This window comes from Primulina eburnea, chromosome 12 (genome assembly GCF_022965805.1).
Source record: "Primulina eburnea isolate SZY01 chromosome 12, ASM2296580v1, whole genome shotgun sequence".
Classification (NCBI taxonomy): domain Eukaryota; kingdom Viridiplantae; phylum Streptophyta; class Magnoliopsida; order Lamiales; family Gesneriaceae; genus Primulina; species Primulina eburnea.
In genome coordinates this window covers 35,484,116-35,509,587 of record NC_133112.1, presented here as the reverse complement: position 1 = coordinate 35,509,587, position 25,472 = coordinate 35,484,116, and the positions used below count along the sequence as shown (strand labels likewise).

At 35.6% G+C, this 25,472-nt stretch overlaps 4 protein-coding genes and 1 pseudogene across 4 annotated transcripts; 3 read left to right on the top strand and 2 right to left on the bottom strand.

The window, feature by feature from the left end:
• Window positions 1-2,210: 2,210 nt before the first annotated feature.
• On the top strand, window positions 2,211-5,210 carry LOC140807286 (protein yippee-like). The gene is made up of 6 exons (XM_073164079.1): window positions 2,211-2,288; window positions 2,603-2,719; window positions 4,026-4,069; window positions 4,308-4,416; window positions 4,679-4,734; window positions 4,817-5,210. Exons 2-6 carry the CDS (start codon window positions 2,624-2,626, stop codon window positions 4,902-4,904), a joined length of 393 nt encoding a protein of 130 aa, XP_073020180.1. The 5' UTR covers window positions 2,211-2,288; window positions 2,603-2,623; the 3' UTR covers window positions 4,905-5,210.
• A 2,450-nt stretch (window positions 5,211-7,660) lies between these two features.
• LOC140808445 (uncharacterized) lies at window positions 7,661-11,185 on the top strand. Its single transcript, XM_073165591.1, has 5 exons — window positions 7,661-8,156; window positions 8,424-8,547; window positions 8,883-8,997; window positions 9,403-10,443; window positions 10,666-11,185. The coding sequence occupies exons 1-5, from the start codon at window positions 7,991-7,993 to the stop codon at window positions 10,903-10,905; spliced, it is 1,686 nt and encodes a 561-aa protein (XP_073021692.1). The 5' UTR covers window positions 7,661-7,990; the 3' UTR covers window positions 10,906-11,185.
• A 298-nt stretch (window positions 11,186-11,483) lies between these two features.
• Window positions 11,484-13,722, bottom strand: LOC140808446 (clathrin light chain 2-like). The gene is given in 4 exon segments (XM_073165592.1): window positions 11,484-11,923; window positions 11,925-11,945; window positions 12,213-12,366; window positions 13,405-13,722. Coding segments are annotated over 4 exon segments (732 nt in total). The 5' UTR covers window positions 13,656-13,722; the 3' UTR covers window positions 11,484-11,617.
• Window positions 13,723-17,038: 3,316 nt separating this feature from the next.
• On the top strand, window positions 17,039-17,926 carry LOC140808018 (early nodulin-like protein 6; annotated as a pseudogene).
• A 2,310-nt stretch (window positions 17,927-20,236) lies between these two features.
• Window positions 20,237-20,945, bottom strand: LOC140807832 (protein EMB-1-like). The gene is made up of 2 exons (XM_073164795.1): window positions 20,764-20,945; window positions 20,237-20,655 (listed from the first exon to the last, which is right to left on the bottom strand). Exons 1-2 carry the CDS (start codon window positions 20,882-20,884, stop codon window positions 20,492-20,494), a joined length of 285 nt encoding a protein of 94 aa, XP_073020896.1. The 5' UTR covers window positions 20,885-20,945; the 3' UTR covers window positions 20,237-20,491.
• Between the last annotated feature and the right edge of the window lie 4,527 nt (window positions 20,946-25,472).

Sequence of the window (25,472 nt, the reverse complement as noted above, 5' to 3'; positions counted from 1 at the left end):
ATCAGAAAGAGTAGCCCATTCACATGTTTTTTTGGAGCCCAAATCTTCACCTTTAATATGGCCCAAGTGTGCAACAACGAAAGAGTCGTGTGGATGAACTAAAAGTTTCCAATTTTTATTAAAAAAATAATCTATATCACTATTTATTTTAAAGTTTCCCATTTTTGATAAATTAGATTTTCGGTATAAAAATAACGAAGTTTCACATAGTAATAGATAATTTATATAACTTTTTGAATATAAAAAATATTTAAATTATTTTAAAATAAATTTATCAAAGTAGATGATAAATTACTGAATCAATGGCATAAAATTTTGTTAAAAAATACTCTCAAGACTAAAAGTGGATTTGGATAAAGAAGTTAAAAAAATATTTAAACAAATTTAGCTTTTTTAAATGCTTTTATTAAAAAGAATATAAACGGTATTGATGTTTGGATAAATTTGAAAATAAATTATTTGTATATTTAAATATAAGTAGAATAAGAAGTTCAAAAGCCGAAAATTTTAACTTCTAAAAAAACATTTTTAAGTGATAGAAAATAATTATAGATTATTTAAATATTTTAAATATTTTTTATACCAAATATAATAATGAAATTGACATATAATTCCAAAATTCATATCTTATTACATTCATTTAGGGGTGATCAAATTTTTTTACTAACCGCCCGAACCGCCCGAACCGAATTGTACCGCACCGTGTTTCATAATATTTTATAGAAACCGCGATTAAAAATATTAATCATAAACCGCACCGCATACGCGGTTCGATTATTTTTTTGGTCAAAACCGCACCAAACCGCACCGCCGAAATCGTTTGTCATAATATTAGGCCTAAAATTATAATAATTTGTAAATAACATATTCTTATAAATAAGTCATCATTCATTATATCACAACTCTATTCAAAATTATTATTTTTACAAATAAAACTTATCTTTTTCTTAATTATTCTTCAAATTAGTCTTTTATTAAATATTTATTTCTTTTGTTACAATATTTTGTTTGAATTTTGAAAGTAAAAAAAAAGATAAAATAGTATAAATTTCATTTTGTTGTGAATGTGTTGTGTTGTTAAATTATTACCTTGGTTTTGAATCTTGATTATTGTTTTATCTATTTTGATTTTTATATGTTTTGTAATATATTTTATATTTGAAGACAATATATTGTTGTTGTTTTCAAATAAATTAGAATATATGTTCTAATATTTTAATTTTCGTTTAAAAACCGTAAACCGACCGCAACCGCTTGAAACCGGTCAAAACCGCAAGGCTAATTTTTCATGTAAAACCGCAATTAATTTTTCAAAATACTAACCGACCGCATATAGCAATTCGGTTTGAATTTTTCAAAATAACCGCAAAAACCGCACCGTGATCACCCCTACATTCATTCATACCAAATATCACCTAAATGTTTGGTAGTAGGTAATAAACTTAATGTTTTTTCTTTTTTTTTTTAAATAAAACATTTGGGAAACATTACCTAAATACATGAAATTTATTGACCGGATACATGTATGTGTAACATCATAGAGAAAAGAACTAACAAAAGATGAACATGTTTAAAATGATCCTCTTATCTTGATATCCCCAACCACGAATATTACAAGGATCTTCCCTTTTTGATCAATGATCAAGTAGGCGCAAATTGCAATTTTCATCTTATTGAAATATGACAAAAACTTGTGTGAGACGATTTCACGAATCGTATTTTGTGAGAGAGATATTTTATTTGGGTCATGCATGAAAAAATATTACTTTTTATGATAAAACTATTATTTTTTATTGTGAATATCGATATGATTAACCCGTCTCACAGATAAAGATTCGTGAGACCGTCTCACAAGAGACTTACTCTTAAAATATTTAAAAATCATAAAGGCCTATATTTTTCGACCATAATCTTATAACACACAAACTACAGTAGGATGGTCTCATGGATCCATTTTACGAGACAACTATTTTTTTTGGGTAACATATGAAAAATAGTTATTTTTATAATAAAATATTTACTTTTTGTTGTAATTATGAACAATATTGACTCGTAACATTTATCTATTTTCAAGAGTTTTGCGTATAGTTTTTGGATTTCCACATAGATCACATATCTTTGTAAGAACAAAAAATTAAATAGTTTTTTTAGAATATATATATATATATATATATATATATTTAAAATAAAATTTTATAATTTTCCCCATAGTTTTTTTTAATATTATATTTAGTTCTTTCAACATTTAGTTACGTGTGAGTAAGAAGATCGCAAGAGACGATTGACGGGTAAGCGCCCACAATCCATTGACAAAAACTTGCGTCTTTTTTAGCAATACTCATGAATAAGATTTGATGAATCTCGCCGATAATCGATTCTGTGACTTCGCAACAATATCTTCGTGAGATTTTTGTCACCTACAAAACAACCCTGATTTTGCCGTCAAAAGACTTGCTTCCTGTTGATCCATTTCTTATGTCTGGTCTACATTTGCCTTCCTGAAAACCTTCTTGGACCCAGATGGATGGCAATTAAATTCAAGTTCTTGGAGACCCTTTTCTGAATTTGTATTCATTTTTGTGTTTTTGTGTGGAGATTGAAGAATTGGGAGATTGGGGGAGAGATGGGGAGGGTGTTTGCTGTTACTCTTGAAGGGAAGATTTACAGCTGCAAGCACTGTGGGACTCATCTTGCTGTCAGTGAAGATATCATCTCCAAGGTTTTATGTTCGATTTGAGTTTTTTTTTGGGTTTTGTGCTTGAATGGAATTGATTTATATCTTGAATGACATGCTCAGTTTCGTTAATTCTTCTGGTAATTTGATTTCGATCCACTCTTGTGAGAGGTTGACGTTCTTATGAAGGTTTTTGGTCTGTTAATGGTGAAGATCCCGTTAATGTATAAGGGAATTATAATTTGATTAAGTGGCGCTATTGTTTTAATTATGTAGCTTGCTTAGTGATAATCTTTCATGGAGTACATATAATGAACTGAAACTTTACAGCTATCTATATGATTAATGCACGTAATTTTGCATTTTGCTTTGAGCTGTATGTTACCGAATATCGCACATTTTTATCCGTGGTGCAAAACTGCAAGTGGCACGGAGGCGTATTGAGTACCGTAGAGCTAAGCACACGGCAAGATGGAGAGGGGCGTCATAAGAGAAATGACATCATAATATAAATATTCAAAGAAAAATTCATCATATATATTTGTTTGTAAGTGAAAAGGTGGATTTTATCGACCCGGTCGCACCACAAGGTCAAGACGAGCAATTCATCGAAGGGTTGTGCCGTGACTTGCCTTAGGCATAAAGGGTTTGCCTCACTGTTCCTTGAGTCTAGACACATGCATTGTGGGCTTTTAAATTACTATGATATCAGTCCCATTTCACTGTTATCATTATTTTGTAATAATAATCAGTGGAGGAGAATACTTGTTTTATAACAAAAAATCAAATTCTAATGCAGTTGGTTGGTCGCTTCATCTCTCTTTTGGATATTTAGGCAAAGATCGAGCTTGTTTATTGTTGAGATCGTGCTTCATATATCTCAGCTAAATTTTCTGTGTGATCTCTGTAGCGTTGTAGCTGGAAGAAACATGAGAATTGGATCGGTAAAGGCGGGTCACTGGTTTGGATCAATCATTTATTCTTGTTTTATGTCCTTGATAATTATTTTGGGATAGTTTTGAATCCATTATCTGTTCTAATTAATGGCACTGAGCATTATTAGGAATCTGTATATACTAATGATTACCTCATTATTTATTCCCTAGATCGTCTAGCAAGGATATGACAAATTTTAGTTTCTCCCTTCTTTTGTACAAGCTTGAAGATAACTGCCTTTTATTTGCATTTTTCCTGCCGATAGCGTACTTGTTTTTATGTCCATGTTTCTTTTATAAACTGAATTCTTGCAGTTTCTTATATCGAGGGATAAGCTTTCTAATGTGTTATATTTTAGTATTTTCAACAAGCACCTGGCTTTTGACTTGTTTCCGTTGTTGGTTCTTCCCTTCAGTCGTTCTACTGCAAGCACGGGAAGGCTTATCTCTTCGATAAGGTGTAAGTTTCCTAATCTTTGGCAGCTGATAGAATAATTGGATGATGAAACATGCATTTGATTTCACGGCTTTTCAAGGATTGAGATGATACACTGACAATATGCAAATAGGTTGGTGAAGACCTATTTTCCCCGTGTACATAAATGATCCGAAAGGACAAGAAAAGCAACGGGAAAATTTTGTAACTTTTTTTCCGAATTCATGTTAAATACCAAAGGTTTCATTGATTACTTTTGCAGAGTTAATGTAACTCTCGGGGAGAAGGAAGAGAGACTAATGACAACAGGAATGCATGTCGCTGCTGATATCTTCTGCGTCAGATGTGGTTCAGTTGTTGGATGGAAATATGTAAGAACCATAGCCAAACATAGTTGTTGACTTCACGGTAATTCCACATATCCGCATCGGATCGTGGGAAGAGCATAATGGAATGTACAAGTCTATGTGATACATTTTTCTGGCAATTTGAGTTGAGCATTTTTATAAAGATGTGTACAGATAAACAGTATCGTCAGTGAAGCCCATTGCAACCCACAGGCCCGGGGTTCTGACAGTCGCAAGTTTAGATGTGTTTGGCTAATCAATGTTCATTTTGTTTGATTATTTCCAGGAAACTGCGCAAGAAAAAAGTCAAAAGTACAAGGAAGGCAGATCGGTTCTTGAACGGTATACCAACACATTCAAATTATAGAAATCTATTTCAAAAACGATTTCTTGATTTTGAGATAGCATTGTTTGGTTGGTGCAGGTTCAAGATTTCCGGCCCCGATGGAAGTAGTTATTGGGTTGGCCATGAAGCCCATGCTGGGGGAAGTGATGCTGATGAGGCGGCCTGACCGAGTATTAAAATCGTCGGATGCAATTCACTCCATGCACATTCTTCAAACTTCCTACTGTTGGTTCTTCATCTGTGAGTTAACCTTAATGTACATATTCGCCAAGCTAGAACTCAGTCTCACATTTGCCAGGCTTAGAACTTGGGTTTGTTCAGTATTCTTATTTTAAAATTATTCTTGATGCCACTCTAATATGGATGGTAATAGTGTTTTCCTTATATGTACTCAATCTAAGTCTATGTTCAGTCCATTCGAGTTTGAAAATAATCAAATGATATTTGTGCATAATCATTCTAATCGACTTGATATTTGTGCTTTCAAGCTCCGATTGATTTCAAATTCTCTGATTTGCTTGGATATACAAAATTCGAGTAAATTTCAAATCGATGCTATATCAAGTTCAAATCATTTTCATCCATGGATTGCAAGGAATCATGATTGAAATTGAAATTGAAATTTGGTGTATAATCTAGGACAATTTTTTGTTTAAACATATAGCTACTTTGTTTGTTCAAACACCTTGCTGTTTTTGCAAATACGAATGTTAAAATGAAGAAAAGTAAAAAATAAAAATGAAAATAAAATAATAAGGGTGGTTTCTTGAACTATAAAGTAGGATAATATTTTAATATCATGTATTATATTTGAGTAGGTCTCTTGTGAGACGATCTTATGAATTTTTATATGTGAGATGAGTCAACTTACCGATATTCACAATAAAAAATAATACTCTTAGAATAAAAAAGTAATACTTTTTTATGGATAACCCAAATAAGAGATTTGTCTCACAAGTTACGACTCGTGAGACTGTTTCACGTAAGTTTTTGTCTATATATTTTTATAGATGCTTGAATTATATTGAATTAATTTATTAAAAAGAACAGGTATGCGAATGCGTTGTGGAGTGTTGTTCCCTCAAAATTCGATATTATCCTGAACAATCTTATCCTTCAATTTTAATTAATTACAATAATTTGACTGTCGGACACAACTACTAATCTTGTCATTTATTGATAATGTTCCTTAAGATTCTTTTAGTCAGACCAAATTAATATATATATATATATATATATATATATATATATATATATATATATATATATATATACCTATCGTACACATCTATGTGAGCATCGATGAGATGTCACTCATCCTATTGGATGCGCAATTTTTCTATATTTCATCACATCCAATAGGGTGAGTGACACCTCATCGGTGCTCACATAAGTGTGCATGGTAGGTGTGCAGCATATCAAATATATATATATATATATATATATATATATATATATATATTGATTTGGTATGATTCTTTTATATAGATATATACACACACCTCTGTACTAATGTGACCCACAATTAATTAAAAAAATTGACTTTTGAACACATAAAATTCATTGAATCTATTGTAGACGCATATTTGAACATCGTTGATCTAACGTTTTGTACATTTAGTAAGCGAAAATCACGTTAGTGGTTGTTTACATAAGTATTATCGTGATGTTGTATAAAAATTTACATATATATATATATATAATATAAAATTTGCGAAGGCCGACAAATATGACAACATATTCTCTTGTCCTCAACACGTTTAAATAGTGCAAAGATATATTAGGTTTGACTCAGTGATATTCCATTTTTTGTCATACCAAATATCTAAACAATATGGAATATACAGAAAATAATTTCAAATTATGTGGCTTATTCAAATAATTGACAACTCAAAGCTAATTAAAGAGTCAAGACCTCGGGGGACAAATCTGTAAATACTCAAAACCTCGGGGGGCAAGACGATAATAACAAGTCAAAAGTCCCACCTCAAAGAGGTAGTTCAAACTTCCAAGATACCTCCAGAAAACCACCCCGACGGGGTACATTCGTAATTTTACCTTAAATATGTATAAATATTTAATTCAAGGTAATAACAGGTCAACCATTACCGTGATTGGGCACCCGATTCTTTACCTTTACCGCGTAAAATTGGCTTCCTTTATAATTTAGATGGAGATGAGCAACATAATATGTGCGTTCCAAACGAACTGATCTTAACGGTCGATCAAACAAAACAACCGGCTCGTTATCGTTATCGTGACCGCGGAAAAGTTTAAACTTATAAACTTCTTCGGACATGTTTATTTATCTGTTTTGTCAAATTTAACTTTAATCTATGACTTTCATAAACGAGTAAGTATCATGTGAGACCGTCTCATGGGTTATAATCCGTGAGACGGGTCAACTCTACCCATATTCACAATAAAAAGTAATATCCTTAGCATAAAAAGTAATATCCTTAGCATAAAAAGTAATATTTTTTCATGGATGACCCAAATAAGAGATCCGTCTCACAAATACGACCCGTGAGACCGTCTCATACAAGTTTTTGCCTTCATAAACTCTTTCTTTTTAAATTTTGTTTTCCTTTTTATATAGTTGTTATCTTATGATGTAAATGTGACAGTAGAGTTGACTCAAATATGATGTTACTGTATGTAATTGTTATATATGTACTAGTAATAATAATAATAATAAGAAAGCTAAATTTTCTTTTATAAATTACATCATTAAATTTTTACTTTTTTTAAAAAAAAAGGAAAAGAAAATGACCATTTTACATTTATATTTGTTTGGCTTGTTTAGCTTGAAATACTAGATTTTGGCAGTGTAAGTCCCCCCAATTCTTCATGAAATCACGAAGCTGCCACTCCATTCCTGTTTCCTTCATCATCTTTCACTTCATTTTCTTCACCTTCCTTCTGACCTTCATTTTCCACTTCCCTCTCTCTCTCTCTACCAATCGAAATATTATTCTCTAGGCATTTCTTTCTAGGTAGGTAGGTGCGTCGTCTGGTGAATAGTTTTTCGGAAATCCATTGGTTATTGGTGCGAAGAATCTGAAATACCGAGTGATACTCGAGACGGTGGAGCGGATCCTTTGATTTTTCGAATTTTCTGACGTTGTGTTCGTTGTTCAGGGAGATCGTGTTCTCGAACGTTGTAGGAGGAGCTAGGGTTTTCGAGCTTGGTTGTTACGACGTGCGGATGATTCGCGGAGCTTGAGTTTGCGTTTCGTGTCGGGTTTTGGGATGAACCGAAGTTTTAGGGCGCCGGAGAGATTGCAAACGGGGAATCTGAGGATGAGGGATAACAGAGACGAAGACTTGGCGCTGTTTCGCGAAATGCGGAAGCGAGAGAAGGAACGTGATGACCTTCTTCTCCTTCAGGACTCCGACGACTTCGATGCTCCACTTGGTATTCTTAATGAAGTTTTCCTGTTGAAGTATTCTTGTTTTTGTGGTGGTTTTTGTTGTAAACCGGTGACTGTTCGACGGTTCTTGAGATTGGTGTTCATTAATTTTATGGTGATTTGTAATCTGTAAACAAAAGTTAGATTTCTGATTAAATTAATTGTAGTAAGCTCTTTGTTGGGAAGTTGATTAGATTTTCTCCTTTACTTGCTTTTTCTTTTTTGCATTCTCACTGGAGTAAATTATATTCTTCCATTTATGTTATTTTCAGGATCGAAAACTGGTAGCTCTCCGATGTTTAATATTACTTCAGGCAGAGTTGCACCTGCACCTGTCCGCAAGAGTGGTGCCGATGATTTTCTTAATTCGGACAATGATAAAAATGATTATGAATGGTAATTGCAGATACAACTTTTGGGATGTATTCGCACACTTTCTACCTAATAATTGTGATTTGAACTTAATGTTTGAGCTTCTGTCATGCTGAGTTGTCAAATGGTGAATTTTTTACTCAATTATATGAAATCAGAATTTGGGCACATGGTAAACACAAGCCTGTTCATAGGTGATGAACGCAATATGTAATCGATAATCTTTATTTGTGGATTTTTTTCCCGAATAATGCGTGCAATCAGGATTTGTTATTTAACCCCTTGTGTCTTTGATTTCACTCCAGAATCATCAAAGTGCTGTTAATTTTGGTATTCACCAAGGTTTTTCTTCGTTGCAGGCTTTTAACACCTCCTGGCACTCCCCTTTTTCCTTCTTTAGAAATGGAGTCACAGAAAACTGTTATGAGCCAGCTGGGAGCTACGAAAGCTCACCCGACATCTCTAAAGTCTAGAGTAAGCTAAATTATATTTCGTTTCATAAATTGGAGGCACTCTTTTGTTTTGACAGATGGAATGCTTTTAATTTTCATTAATGGTATCTGTTGAATAGAACTCAGTAGTTAAAAATTTTGATTTTACCTCCTGAATTTTGACTGGCTGGTCGACTAGCCTCGAATTATACAGATCCATGACACACCTGTTGTTAGCATGTTTTAGTTTAAATTGCGGACGAGTGCTTTAAAATTTGTCCTCGAGAATGATGAACTCTTTTGAAATTGTTTTGTGTTGTTAAAGCTGGAAAATCCCTTCGCAACTGTTTTTGCATGTTTTAGTTTATATTATGCACGTGTGCCTTGAAATTTGTCCTCGAGGATGATGAACTGGTTTTGTTTTGCAAATTGTATTGTGTTGTTGTAGCTAGCAAATCCCATGCCAGAACCCACGAGGAGCAATCTATCTTCTAGACAGCTGACTGCGTCTTCTGGGTTGAACACTTCAACTGGTGGGCTCCATAGGCCATCCTCCTCTGGGAGTGGTCCTGGATCAAGACCATCAACGCCAACTGGACGTCCAACTCTAAGCTCAACATCATCTCGATCTAGCTCAACTCCAGCATCACACAGACGAACTTTAACAACAGCAACTAAACCCTCGTCAACCACATCAAAAGTAACATCAATCACAACATCCAAACCTTTGAGATCTGCGACCCCGACTGCTCGTCCCACCTTGCCTTTATCAAAGTCAGTTGTTCCACCAAGATCTTCTACCCCCACTGCAAGATCTACCATAAGAGCCTCATCACCTGCAAGCAGACCCAGTATACCTGCAACAAAGCCATTGCCTAGGACTGCAACTCCAACTCGTAGACCAACATTACCATCTAGCACAACTGCGGTTTCACTCAAGTCCCCAACCTCTTCAGTTGACAAGGCAGTTAACACTGCAGTGAAGAATCCTGTGTTGCCTCGGTCTAGTTCTCCTAGTGTGAAGCCCAGACCATGGAACCCTTCAGAGATGCCTGGGTTCTCTCTTGATGCCCCACCAAATTTAAGGACATCATTACCTGAGAGGCCACTTTCAGCCACTAGAGGTAGACCTGGAGCGCCAAGTTCTCGATCATCAATTGAACCTAATTCAAATGGAAGGATTAGACGACAATCTTGTTCTCCGTCAAGAAAAAGACCCCCTAATGGCCTACTTCATAGTAGTGGAAGCTCTGTGCCAGTGCCTGCTATAACTAGACTGCATGCCAAGGCTAATGACAATGTAAGCCCTGTTCTTATTGGGAGTAAAATGGTTGAAAGGGTAATAAATATGCGGAAACTGGTTCCACCCAAGCAAGATGATAAACTCTCGCCTCTCAGAAACTTATCTGGGAAGTCCTCATCTCCGGACAGTTCAGGCTTTGGAAGAAATCTCTCAAAGAAGTCTTTAGACATGGCCATAAGACACATGGTATGTAAACTATTGTTTCATCTTTCTCCAATATTTCGATTGTCAACAAAAATACTGGTAATCATATTGTGGATTCTGCGAATACCTTCTATCAGCATGCAGCACATTCCAACCATACATCTTCATTAGTTGTGAATGCATTCCAGAAGAATATTTAGCTCAATATAATTTGAAGGCATGACAATTCTGGAAAATTAATATAAGCACGTTGCTTTTGAGCAGGATTTAAGGCGAACCGTTCCAGGCAATCCACGCTCACTTATCCCTGCATCCTCTATCAGATCTGGGCTGAATAGAAGCAGGACTTATGGCATCTCAGATTCTCCACTTGCGACTAGTAGTAATGCCAGTTCAGAAATGAGTGTCAATAACAATGCCCTGTGTGTGGATGGACCCGGAGCATATGATGAAGTAAGCAGTGGCAAAAGTATTCGTTCACTTTCTGGCTTACATGGAAGGTAACGGTTTGTTGAGTCTAAAATCATACATATTTACAGTTTTACCTGTACGCCGGACTGCTGAGGGATGCGATTGTTACCGCTGATAATAACTATATGATTTGATGTAAATTTATATGCATGCGTTCCAATCTTGTGTACCGTGTGGCCACTTTAACATGTGCCTAACTTTCTTATTACGTACATCATGTACATGGACGGAATATATAATCCTCGCCCGTATGAAATTTGTTAATGCTAATTCTATACTTTGTTTTGGAATTGAGAATGACAGTTTCTTCGAATTTCTTGATGCGTGTCCGTTTGCATTAACAGTAATTTATAGATCGATACGAGAATGAAGTTTTTCAAGTGATGGAGAAGAGAATGGAAATCATCCACATTTATTTCACATAGACTTCACATGCGAATTTTTCCCCCTTTCAAATCTTCATTTTTCCCTCCCGCAGATTTGCTTGAACGTGATATAGCACATGAAAATGCGGAAACGATGTATTCATCAAATTAATACTAATAATTTCATGCGGTTCGATGGTATTTGTACATCCTACGAGAATGATAAGTGAAGTAGACAAATCCGTATGAAGCAATGCCTAAAATGTCACGTTATATCGAATCAACTCAGTTCAAATCCAAAATACTCTGTTTAAAGATCTACGGACAGATTTAGAAAGCTCCATACAAATTATTTCCATTAATATGAAGGTAAGTAAAATTTACGCAGCAGCGACGGCCTCCGGGGAAACTGTAATCGGAGTAGCAGAGGTGTCCATTTTAGCATCTGGTGCTGCTGGTGGGGAAGGCTTCAGGTGCGTCGGTGTGTTATGCTTCAGCTTTATGAGTAATTGTCGCATTCTGGACAAATCAGTTGGCTTTCCAGACTTGGGTCCTTGAACCACAACTATTGAAGGTCTCTTTTCCTGTTCCTTCTTACCCTTCCTCTTCTCTATAGTCGGGACTTCTTTCGGGATTAGGTCGGCTATGGATTTCCAGTAGTCCTTGTCCGCTTCTGCATGGAATTTCTACTTGGCTTGCGACAAATATCTAAATACAACAGATAGTAAACTAGGTCTTAATTGTGGCAAATATACACTAGATTTCCCAATGCATACATTAAAAAGAATTCCCTCACGAAAACAATCACATTGCAGAAGCATAACCAACAGTGAACTGTGCAAAATAAATAAAAACCGCCAACAACTCTGGCTACCAAGATTTCTCAAATCAACATGCGTGTAAAAACTGGGAAATAAACTAGAAAATTTCAAACATTAACTTTATACAGAATTCTCTATAGTAAACCATTCTCACCTTCTCCTTTTCCCTGTTCGTTGATATATTGGCTTCGCGGTTTATATCCCTCTTTTGGTGAAATTCAGCCTTGTACTGATCTGCTTCAACAATGATTTGGCTCAACAGCTCCTTCTCCCTTTTCTCCTTATCCTCCAGTCGCATCGCATTTTGCCTGTTTCCAAATGACCTATATCAACTGGTATATACTCGGTGATAAAACAGGATGTACCATATGTCCATATCCTCATCTATAATAGCACTTTCTTTGATGGCATGGGTTCTAAGAACTAAAGAAGTGGGAAACAAAAGCACTCGCACATTTTAACCAAACGGAGGTGAATATTCACCAGGCAGGGAATGTTAAATTATTTGACATTTACAACCGAGTCTCGCACAAATTTGTATTTTAGTAACACTACGGATATCAACAAGACCCTTAGCTTTCACTATCAGTATCATGACCACTGCCCAACTTCACCTGCAACTCATGGCCTGGCAACATCCATATCCAATCTCCATTTCTCTCTTCATACAAAGACATTGTATTGATCATATCATAGCAATTAAAATCCAAAATAGCACACATCTAAATTCGAAGCCCATCCCTCGCACCTCGACACAAGCTATAGTGAAGCTCTTTGATGAAATCCGTGCATTAAACGTGAAACCAAGTATTGGTGCGCTTTGAAAGCTTTAGGCACATTTCTAATGCCCGTTAATAGGCAAGAACAATAAATTCAAAATATAATTATTAGTTATTCATTTTCGATTATGAATCGATAGTTTATCATTTCATAGTTGTTTAATAGTTTATAAGATAATATATTATGGATTCTCCAGATATTTATATTCAATCACATCACCCCCTAAGGATACTTGACTGAAAACTTTATTCTCAAATAATTCCATAATTCGCTTATAATGGCATACAGAAACGTTGCGAATTATCTTGCACTTTGATCAAATTAACCATTTCCTAAATCTCAGTCGAAGGATTCACTCAAAGACAGCCCCCAAACAAGAATAAATACACAAAGAACAACGAAAAAAATAAAGAATTCAACCACAGATACACTCAGTTCCCACAGAACCTAACAGAAAACCTCAATCGACCATAAATTACTCGATAGACTAGATTTATGGGATGCAAAGTTTTAGAAATTAAGAAATGGTTAGCTCCCAAACTTATTATAAGCAATAAAAACGTAACCTTCTCCATTCTCTGAGAGCATAACCTTCCTCATGCACCATTTCTTCCGGTGGAGGAAGAATCGGACCATTGGAATCGATTTCATTAGAGAAATCCACCGGATCGGAGGGGAATGTGCCTCCGGAGGCGTAAATCGACGGGGAGTCCGGGACGTGAGACTCAAAGTAACCGTCTTCGAAGGCATGGTTGGAGCCGGCAGCCGGCGATTCGCCGCCGAATTGGTCGAACGAGTCGGCGAAGGAAGACGACATCGTTTTGCTTTTGCTTTGCTGAACGCTTGGGAAACTGAGAGGGTGAAAACGATGTCCTTTTGGTTCCTTTGAAATGGGTGATGAAGAAAATCTGGATTGGGCTGATACTGCGCGGGCCTTTGTTGTTTAGCCCATCATGACCTCAGACAGCATTAATTCGGTTAAACCAAATTAGTTAAATTAATTACAAATTTGATTTTATTAAATAATTTTAATTTTAAATCATGCCAATAAGATCAGTTAGGTTTTGGTTTTTAATTTAGAAAATCGCTTAACCGATATTTTTTTAAATATGATTATTTTTATGAATATGTTTCTTGTGATACGGTCTCATGAATCTTTATCTGTGAGACGTGTCAACCCTATCGATATTTACAATAAAAGGAATACTCTTAGTATAAAAAATAATATTTTTTCATTGATGACCCGAATAAGATATCTGTCTCTCAAAATATGACCCGTGAAACCGTCTCATAAAAGTTTTTGTCATTTTTTATATAATCATTTGCAAAAATTAACAAATTGCAGAGATTTGATGTCGTGATTATTTTTATTTGTTGAAAAAATTTAAAATATATGTGACATTTTAATTTGGATGAAACTTTGACTAAGATATATACTAATAATTTAAGTTAAATCTCATAAAGTACCTATCTTTTTGGTATAATATTGAGACACTTTATGGTGAAAGCAATTGGCCAAGCTATCCCAGCATACTTAATGAATATTTTCTTAATCCCTACGTCGAGTTTAGATAAATTACAGAGGATGCTAAATTCTTTTTGGTGGGGTGCGAAACAAGCTGGTTCACGAGGTATCAATTGGCTTGCATGGGATAAAATGTGCATGAGGAAAGAGTTTGGTGGTGTAGGGTTTCGAGACCTACATGGTTTTAATCTGGCTATGCTTGGGAAACAGGGGTGGAGATTTATATCTAATCCAGATACTATGGTTAGTAGAGTTTTCAAAGCTAAATATTATCCAAGAGGGAATTTTTTAAATGCAAATTTGGGACCTAATCCAAGTTTTGTGTGGCGTAGTATTTGGAGCTCACGAGCAATTTTACAGAGAGGGGTTAGATGGAAAATTGGGAATGGACATCATATAAATGTTTGGTCAGAAGCTTGGCTCCGAGACTCTAACAACATGCACATCGAAACACCAATGAATAGTGATTTAGAAGATTTAACAGTAAATGACCTTCTGATTCCAGGCACAAAGACATGGGACAATGAGCTCATCGAGGAGGTGTTCAATAGTAGAGATGTTACAGAGATAAAGAATATTCCTCTGACTTTCAATGAAACTCTTGATATGCGTGTTTGGCACTTTAGCAAAGATGGGAAGTATACTGTGAGATCTGCATACAGGGTCTTAATGGAGAGATTGATACCGCAAGATAACCTAAAAGTCCCAGGAAATTTGAGCCGATTATGGCAACTGCAGATTCCTCCAAAGGTGAAGATGTTTTTATGGCAAGCATGCAGAGAGTGTCTCCCGACTCGAAGTAAACTAAATTCACGAGGTATTTCTGTTCCTCTATCATGTGTTATATGTGATCAGGATATAGAACATACTTGGCATACTTTTATAGCGTGTAAATATGTCCGAGAATGTTGGGCACATGCTGGTATTCTAAACTTGATGGATACATTCTCAAATACTTCTGAAAGTTTCTCAGATTTTGTGTTCAAAGTACTCTCTGTGTCAAATGAAAATATAGTTGGTAAGATTGCTATGCTATTGTAGAGTGTATGGAAACAGAGGAATAATAAATTGTGGAATAATTCTATCCTACCTGCTACTCAAGCTACTACCTCTGGCTATTCATTTCTATGTGAGTGGATTGAAGCTAAAGCACGATCCCAATTTAATGCTCAAAACCAGCATCCTCAAACGGGTGTCCTAGCTCAATCGGAACGACAAAGTTCACTGGAAATTTCCACCACCAACGTTTGTAAAGTGCAATGTTGATGTAGCCTTCTTTAAGGATCAGAGAGCAATAGGCTTTGGCATGGTTATTCGCGATGATAAAGGGCAGTTTGTGGCCGCTAGAACTGCCTTCAAAGAAGGTTTGCCGAGTATCCGAGAAGGAGAAGCTATGGGGCTTTTAGAAGCTATTAACTGGGTTACACAAATGAGCTTACATAGAGTCATCTTCGAAACTAATTGTAAAAGTGTCGGTGATACAATTAAAATGTATGCAGATGACTTTTCAGAGTTTGAAGATATAATTGGAAGATGTAGAGAGCTAATAAGCCGAGTGAGTCAATTTTCTATTTCTTTGATTCGAAGACAGGCAAATGAGTTAGCTCATCTACTAGCTAGAAAATGTTGTTTACATTTAAATCCATCTATTTGGAATGAGCCACCATCATTTCTAGAAGATCGGTTACTGGACGATGTTATTTTGTTACATTGAATAATGTAAAGCTTGTTTATTGTTCAAAAAAAAAATATTGAGACACTTTTTAAAACACTAGAATATCTATCTTTTTTTTTGGCAAAGAAATATATATTACAAATTTAAGTAAACCTTCGTCCACTTTTTATTAAATTTTATCTTTTTTCTTCAAAGAAATATATATTACAAATTTAATTAAACCTTCATCCACTTTTTATTAAATTTTGCATCAAATTTAACTAACACGCTCAAATAAAATAACCACAAGGTGTGTTTCGCTTTTTTATTACAAAACTTTCAAGACATTTTGTCTTTTGTGAGACACTTCTATGGGTCATACCATGAAAGATATGTTTTTTATATTGCAAAACATCTATGACAAATACGTGTGAGACTCGTCTCACAGGTCGATTCGTGAGACGGGTCTCACAGGGACCTCATTTCTGAAAAAGAATCGATTTAAGTTAGTTACTATTTTTAATTTGATATATAGTGTTAGTTATGTATATGAGAAAAGTATGTCTCTTGTGAGACTCAAGACGGTCACGAATCTATATCGATGAGACATGTCAACCCTCCGATATTGACATATAAAAGTAAACATACGAAGCATAAAAAACAATACTTTTTCATGTATAACCCAAATAATATATATCACAAAAATACGTTCGTGATCGTCTACACAACTTTTTGCACATGTGCTTGATTGCTCTATATACATATAACGCCTAAAAAATCAAGCATATTTCGAACTGTTCCACTCTCGTTATTATCTTTTAGCTTCCTCAATCAAGTCAAAGAAAAAGTCCAAATCTCTCCCAAATCCGTTGCCAACATCCGCCATATATATCTCTCTCCCTCACACCCTCTATAACAACACAAAAACCAAACCCCAAATCTTTAAAATCAAAACATAAATAATATCAGTAACAATTTAAATTATTTAGAAAGAGCTCCCTTCCCAAAAAGTCCAAATTCAATGGCTTCAAATTTCCCAAGTCCACTTCTAATTATTCCCCTAATCATATTACTATCACTGGTTTCTGCGCAGTGCGTGGAGTTGGACGTGGGCGGAGACAGTACTGGATGGGCAATCCCTTCCGCAAAGAACCAACAATTGTACAATGATTGGGCTTCCAGCAACAGGTTTAAGGTTAACGACTACCTTGAGTAAGTCACTACTAATATAACCGATTCTTGTCATTATTTTCTGTTGTCACTAATTTTACACGTTGAATGAAATACTCTCTTTTTACTACAAAATCTACATTGCCAAGATAACAAGAAAATATGTAACAATTCTATTAAAAAACATCCAATCTTTGTAAAATCAATGCAGGGTTCCGGTACCAGAAGGATTCAGTGTTGGAGGTCACACAGGAAGAGTACGAGAAATGCCGATCGTCCCACCCCATATTCTTCTCCAACAAAGGCGACACCCTCTTCAATCTCGATCGCTCTGGCCTCTTTTACTTCATCAGTGGCGTCTCCGGCCACTGCGAAAGGGGACTCAAGATGATCGTAAAAGTACTCGAGCTCGAAACTGTTACTCCACCCACAAACCAATCCTTATCCTCGCCGAGCAGCACCGCGGGCAGTACTCCCCTTGCTTTTGCTGCCTCTGGGTTCATACCGCTGCTAGTTTTCACGGTTCTCTCGTCGTTTACGGGTACCATCTTCGTGTAATATGGGGGTATTATCCTTGAAAGGGCATTGTTGTTGCAGAATGTTCTTGGTGGTTATGTTCTTGCTTCTTAGGGTTTCTACGAGAATTTATATTTCTTTGAGGTTATCGGACTGTTGCCCATGCATTCTTTTTAACGGATATAATATAAAATGATATCATTAGAATATGGGAAGTTAGCCGCTGCTTGAAAATATAAATTTTATCGACACTTTTATGTAATATAATAAATTAATAATATCTTCCTGTTCCACTTCGATATTTTAAATTATAAAGTATTACAAGTTCTTCAATTCTATTTTCAATTGAGTATTGTAACTTCGAAAATACTCATTTGACACGAAAAATGGGAATTTTTTAATACATGCTTCGACATCAATTGAATCAAAATATCAAACTAAAAAACTGTATAAAAACAAAAAATGAACTAACAATCCAAAACCAAAATTAAACAAAGTAATAAAGCCAAAATAAACATTTTCCTACTAAGTAATGTATCAGATTTGCCGTTCGTCCACGCCCCAAAATTTACGAAATAGGTCTTACCTTTTATAATATGAATACATAAATTAACTAAATATGTTACATGTTGGGCAAAGTCCCAACACATTTTTTACATCGATCCGAGGAGCATGGTAGCCCCTAAACACCTGCATTTCTTGTCTTAAAACTCCGGGGAAGTTGCACGAAGCTTCTAAGAAAGGAACAATAATTATGTAAAGGAACAATAATTTTACAATATACATGACAACCATGCACACGAGGTAGTAGCATAACCACAAGTCAAATTATTACTAGAAGAAAGTGCAAGTGCCGAACAACGTACTCGTCCCATCTCCTGGTATCCCTCTGTCCCTATCTGCTCTTTCCTCGTCTGCCCGTCTCCACTCCTCCCTTCGACATTTTTTTATTACGAGAAGAAACTTGATCTTTTCCGCAATGAACCCCATAAAAAACCAAATTAAAAGTATATAATCATGATTCACATAGATAATAAATATCTATCTACCTTCGGCAAGGGGCTCCTGAGCCTCGAGGCTTTTGCCGCCGGTTCAGCCGGGGATCAAAGTCTCTCCTTGTTTGGCCCTGGCGGCTAGCTCGACCATCGTGTCTTGTTCGGAAGCCATTAATTACTTTTGTCTTGTTAGCTAGACAACTAGTTGTGTTACATAAGCTGACTTATTCGTTCCTTGTATTGCTGCTGAATAACACTGTTGAGATATGATTGTGTTACAGTTGTGGCAGATACACTTGTCATATAGGAAATTGTGAGCCTGAAGAGGCGGCAGAGAGTGCGTCACGCGGCAGCATATGGAGCCATAAGTGGCGGAGGGTTGAAAGCACGTAAGCCTGTTAAGCAAAAAGGAGCGACACGCGTGATAGGCTAGATCGACAAAAATCTAGCCCTCGAGAACTCTACATAATATGACTAACATATTTATGGAACCATTAACTCGATTCGATCCCACAAAAACTCCAACTGATCAATCTTTAAATGGTAATTAATATACCGAACGCGGATTATATATATAATAGTAAATACGTTCCTCCCGGTACTAGAAAATGTTGGATGTTAGTGACATGTTACTTATAAATATAATCAAAATAAGAACACGAAAAAATTGATATGAAAATGTATTATGTTGTTTATCTATTAAGGTTGAGGGTTCCTGCTACTTTTGTTCCGGCCTACATCAATTAAATTTGTTTGGCATCCAGTTAATTACTTTACACTAGCTCGGACCTTCTCTCAAGCATCTCAATTCTTGCTTCAAGTTTTCATACAAAATGAGCCAAAATCGTTTCTATGGAAGATAATTGTTTAATTAGTCTATTAATTAATTTGTCAAATTTTAGTATTAAGTAGGCAAACTTTAATTTTGCTACTCTTTTAATTTCGAGTTATCCATACTAATTATCAAGTTTAGAACTTGGATATTGCTGAAATATGTATAAAAATAAAAAATAAAAAATAAAAAAAAAGAAAGAAAAGTGAAAAATGAAAAGTGAAAAGTCGGTGAAAAATAAAATCATATTCCCCGTATTTATTACCAAAATTAATCCAACGGTCTAGCATATATCACGTTGGCTAGTACTCATAATGAACGTGTGCAAAACTTAATTGTGAAGGACATCGTGTCTTCTCAGGTGGCTTCCTCCTATGACAATGTCACAGGTTCCATGTGTTTGATTTATACCCCACAAATTTACATCAGTGATATATACAGAGGTTGGAGTAGTACTCCCAGACCACCTCGCAGCACGAATATACTCGTACGGACTGGTCCGCCCAATTATTTTTTTATACCACACCTCTCGTGGGACGGTTCGGCCATTCATGTCATCATGAATTTCCAACTTTTATGTCCATGGAAGTCTTTCCATTGATATGGTTCATTGTTGGAGAACTGACCATAACGAACAGAACAACGAATATATACATCACAACGTTCGTCCGTAAATTTGCATTATCAAAACGTTCACGTGCGATCACAAAATAGATTAGGTGTAAGCTTGGAGACGAACTGAGACGTCCTTTGATTATTAACATAGAGCAAAATGACGCAAGTACTCAGAGTCGAATTACAAGCAGCAACAAAATATCAAAAGAGTAGCATATTTAGTACCCACGTAAACACCTGACGATCGACGACTCCTTTATTCACCGACTACAGACGACCCTAGACCTAGCTACTTACACACACACATATATACATACAGCCATATAAAATGCATCCAGACACAAGTTCAGGACTTGGTCGTAAACTTGGATTCATCGATAGGTATTCCTTCTTCCTCAGCTCGCTCCCCGCCGGATTTATCACCGCTGCTCAGCCCCCCCTTGCGTCCCATCTCCTGGTATCCCTCTGTCCCCATCTGCTCTTTCCTCGTCTGCCCTCCTTTGCTCCTCCCTACAACGTCGTTTCGTTATAACAATCAGTTTCCTTTTGGCAATGGTCCCAATGGAGGCATAAAAAAACGCGCACATGCATATATATACTCTACATGAAAGTTTGTACCTTCAGCAAGGTGCTCCTGGGCCTCGAGACTTTTGCCGCCTGTTCCACCGGGGACAACAGTCTCGCCTTGTCTGGCCTTGGCGTCAAGCTCAGCCCTTGATCTGGTCTGTTCTGAAGCCATCCCTTTTGCCTTGATAATTTGTTTTGAGAAGCTAAGTCCTGATACGATCCTATGTTTACTCAATGGCATTGCACTCAATCACTGACTTGTTAATGCTATTAAAGGAAAGATGTACTTATATAGAGGAAACTGCGAGCCGGCGAGGCGGCAGATAAAGGGACACGCGGCAGCACATGCGGCCCCTAAGTGAGGAGGGGTTGGAGCACGTAAGCCACTGATGCAAAAGGAATGGCACGCGTGGTAGCCACTGATTCTTGGAGCGACGCGTAAGCCTGTCCAGAAAAATAATCTGGCGCATGCCTCTGTATACATACACAGATTGAAGTCATGTACCTCATCAATACGGATTTTTTTTTAATTAACTAACTTTAGGATAAATACGGTGGTTTTCCCAACAACAACTATGATAAAATAAGTTTTTGCGTTTTTTTAGTATTAATTCAAAAATAATTCAAAAGATTAGAGTGAGATAGAGCATTATTCGTGTTTAATCCGTGTTTAATATGTGCTCACTCCACTATTCTACTTCTAAATTTATATTGTTTATTTTCTATTTAAGCTATTATTATTAATTGAATTTCAATCACAGCATAAAAATACAATATTAATAACATTAATATATTATAGCGGAGTGAGCACAGATTAAACACGGATTAAGCACAGATAATGCTCCACTTCAGCACGGATTAGAGTAATTTTACAAAATTATTTTATTTTGTATTATTTTTGAAATAATTTTATTTTTAAATTAATAATAAAAAACCCTAAGTTTTTGCAATGTTATTTAGTTTTGATCGAAATATTGTTTTTCCTAAAGAAAACAGTTCGAGACAGAAAATTTCATCTCAAAAAATCGTCGTACAAAAATCAATTTCTAATTTTAGAGATGGATTATGAATATGTTTTAATTTGATAACATTAAATAAATTCATGGATTAGCGAGTTCTCTCTCTAATCTGATCTTAAATCATCATTTATTGGTGTCAAATAGTACAATAAATATACTTTTATTGTAATGACCCGAATCCTTGTTTTGAATGAAGTATTAATTAAGAGATAATTAAAGAGTTGTTAATTAAGTATTATTACAAAATTGATAATTTGGGATCAAGCTGTTGGGATCCACCGAATTTAAAAAGGGATAACTTGATTTACTTCAGATTACATTATCTCGAGAAATCCAACTAGACAAATGATATTCTGACACGTGGTAGATAAGATTGATTTGGATTTTCTGAAATAGTCCGGATGCAGTCTATAAATGGAAGTTGAATTCTTTTATTTCATACACTGCATTATTTAGAGATAGTTCTAACCTTATACCTTAGGTTTTCTAGCCAGTTTCTAGGTTACTTTGGTGTCGGGAAGTTTCGGAGCTAGTGTCGACTCGACGAGGGGTCAGTGAACTGAGATCGAGACATAATCAGTGGGCTAACGACGGACGCGGGTATAATCCTAAAGCCTTAAATGATTTAAGGATCATTAATGAGAACTTGTAGCATGCTTGATCTGATTTGATAGTGATTTCATTATGTTGGTATTGTCTAGGTACAGAGCTTTCTGAAAGATTGTTTTAGTGAGATACGTGATGTACTGACTGAGATATCCAAGCATCGTATACACTCTAATATGCTACATATTTATCTGTTGCATGATACATGTTTTACTGCTTTGGCATATTATGCATGACGTATCATGTGGAGCATGATATCTTTTGAGTTATATCTCGTTTGTTGGGCCGCTCAACCCTATTCTGTATTGTGGACGATGGGAATGGAGAGCTACAGTGTCCGAGGGGGCCTGCGGGCTCTGATGACCTGGACATTGTAGGTCCACGTCTTGTTGATGAATGTGGGAGCCAAAACATGCCTAGGGCAGATCAGATACCACACACTCAGGTGTCTCTAGACTGAGAATGAGATTCTTGACTTGATCCTTGATATCCAAGCATATTGCATTTCGCATGTATCATATCAGTTTGTATACTCGTACATTCTCGTATTGGGCGATTGTCGCTTACGTCCTTGTTTTTATCTTGGGCACCCCATTCCACGGGGTAGGTCTTAGGTTGGATGGTTCGGACGATCAGGGCAGTGGCTAGAGCAGTTGGGTTTTCGGTGGTGATCCAGTGGAGGTTTTATGTGGTTTATCGTTTTCTTGTTCAGAATTATGTTTTCGTTATGGTTGTATTAACATATAAGACTGATGTTATTGTTCTGTTTTCGTTTGGGTGGTAAGATGATTAAATATTTGGTTTCCGCAGTTTAATTGTTCTTATTAAGTATAATGTTGCATGTTTATTAGTCTGTTTAGTAGTGGCTCGGATAAGAGCGCTATATTTTTTTTTTCCATTTATTAATCCATTCTCTAAACATAATAATTTTTTTATAACAATCCATCAAATCAATTTCCAAATCATTTGTACATTTCTCATCTATATATTACAATGTGATTAAACAATAACATCTTTAAATAAATAAATAATATTTATTTAAACCAACTACTATCTGCAATCCACAAAAAGTAACGAATTTCATCCAAATAAACTATCGAATCAGAAAATATAACTAAGTAAATAAATAGTAAAATTCTTCTAGCAAAGTAATCTTTAAATCGCCTGTATGTCCCTTACAGTTCCAGATCCTCCCGCAAACAAGTTCTGATTTCTTCTTTCTTCCATCTTCTTAGTGGTTGCAGACATCTGTTCCATTTCTTGTGACAGCTCATTCATTATTTATCTCCTTACTTCTCGATGAAAATTAACTTACACACTATCAAAATGTTGATTACGTTCAAATGCATAAACCCTTTCCTCCCTGGACTGTTGTAAAACTTTGGACCGAAATATAAACGTTTTAACATGAATCAATTAAAAATATTTAGATATTATCCTTGAAACGTGCTTTACCAAATCTCCGATTTTTTTTATTAGCTGAATCTACTTGGATATTCGTTGATCAGTGGTACTGGATCTACAATTCAAATCTCCAAACCTTCTCCAATGTTTTCTTCTACGAAATTTGACAACATAAATAACTAAAATCGCAAAGAAATAAATATGTGAAACAAAAAATATAATTTTCTCTTTACAACAATAGCAAGTATATCAATTTTATCATAACTTCTTTTTTTAGTTATACCAAAACTCTTCCTTTTGAAGAAGTGTAACAAAGCGTTACATTCAAGTTTGAGTAGATTTAGTATGAGATTGAAAATGAATTTTTTTTGTTTTTATTATTATTTCAATGATATCAAGTCCATCAGTAGATTAAAGAACACATACACACAGAATTTGAGAATAAATTTATAAACCTTGAGAAAGAATCACTATCAAGAGTAACCAGTTTAAAAAAAATATTGATGCATATTTAAAATTTAAAAGCTAATTTTCATAAAAAAATTAAAATTTAAAAATGAAATATAATTTATAATTCTATCTAAAAAGTTCACATTTAATTGCATTTTCTTGCACTTAACATGGTCAAACTTAGTCCACCTCTCCTGATTGAAATTTTTCCTTACGGTTCGCGCTGAGTTCGCACTTTTTAAAAACATTGCTATCATTTATTCAAATTTTACTTTTAGCCACCAATGTGACCTGATCAAACCCAACTGCATTAAGCTTCTAAATTATTTGGGCCCAAATAACTCATGAATCATGACCAATCAACCTACGTGACTATTTTGGGTGAGCGACGATTTTCGTTCTGCCTTGACCAACTTGTTGTTGGACTTATGTATTGGGCTTGGTCCTATTTGAATGAGAAATTGGACAAGCTTGTGGATGGTAAGTGACCTTTGGCGTTTCAGCTGACTCTTCATATGGCCTTTGGCGTTTCCATCTGCTTGATTCTTTATATGCCCTACATGACCTTTGGCGTTTCAGCTTCACTGACCTTTGGTGTTCCAGCTGCAATGATCTTTGGTGCTCTAGCTGGACTAACCTTTGGTCTTTCGGATGGCCAGCCGTGACAGTCCATATGGAATCGGAGTGCCTATATATAGAGGCAACCTCAAGTCCTTCAAACCCTACCAATATACTCTCATGCACTCTCATATTTTCGAAGCTTCATTTTTGTTGTCTCAGCTGCTGCTTCCACCGGCTGCTGTTCCTCTGTCGTTACTCTGTCCTCGTGATAAAGTTCAGGTTACTTTTCAGTTCGCCATAGTGGTGCCTCGTGCTAGGGTATTGCTGGTTGTTCCATTGTATCCTGGGAAACAGACGTCCGCTGAATCCTCGAAACACATATCGGTGGGGAAAAATCTGTTTTAAGGACACTGTATTTCATACAGACGTATTTCACACATGTATCGATTTGATTTATTTAAGTATTATACTACTGTTTTGATTTGCTGATTTTACACATAGCTATCTGTCATGTTCCATTCGATATATTTTGAACAACACTTGTAACCGATGACTTATGATTACTGAATAAAGAATACAAGTTTTTCTCGTAAAAAAAATATATTTTATTAAACTCATTGTACTATACTAAAAGAACATGACCTCGTTCTTGATCAATTTGGAATCACTTAAGCCAATAATCAATTTTAGTATATTTTAATTGATCGATGTATCATATAA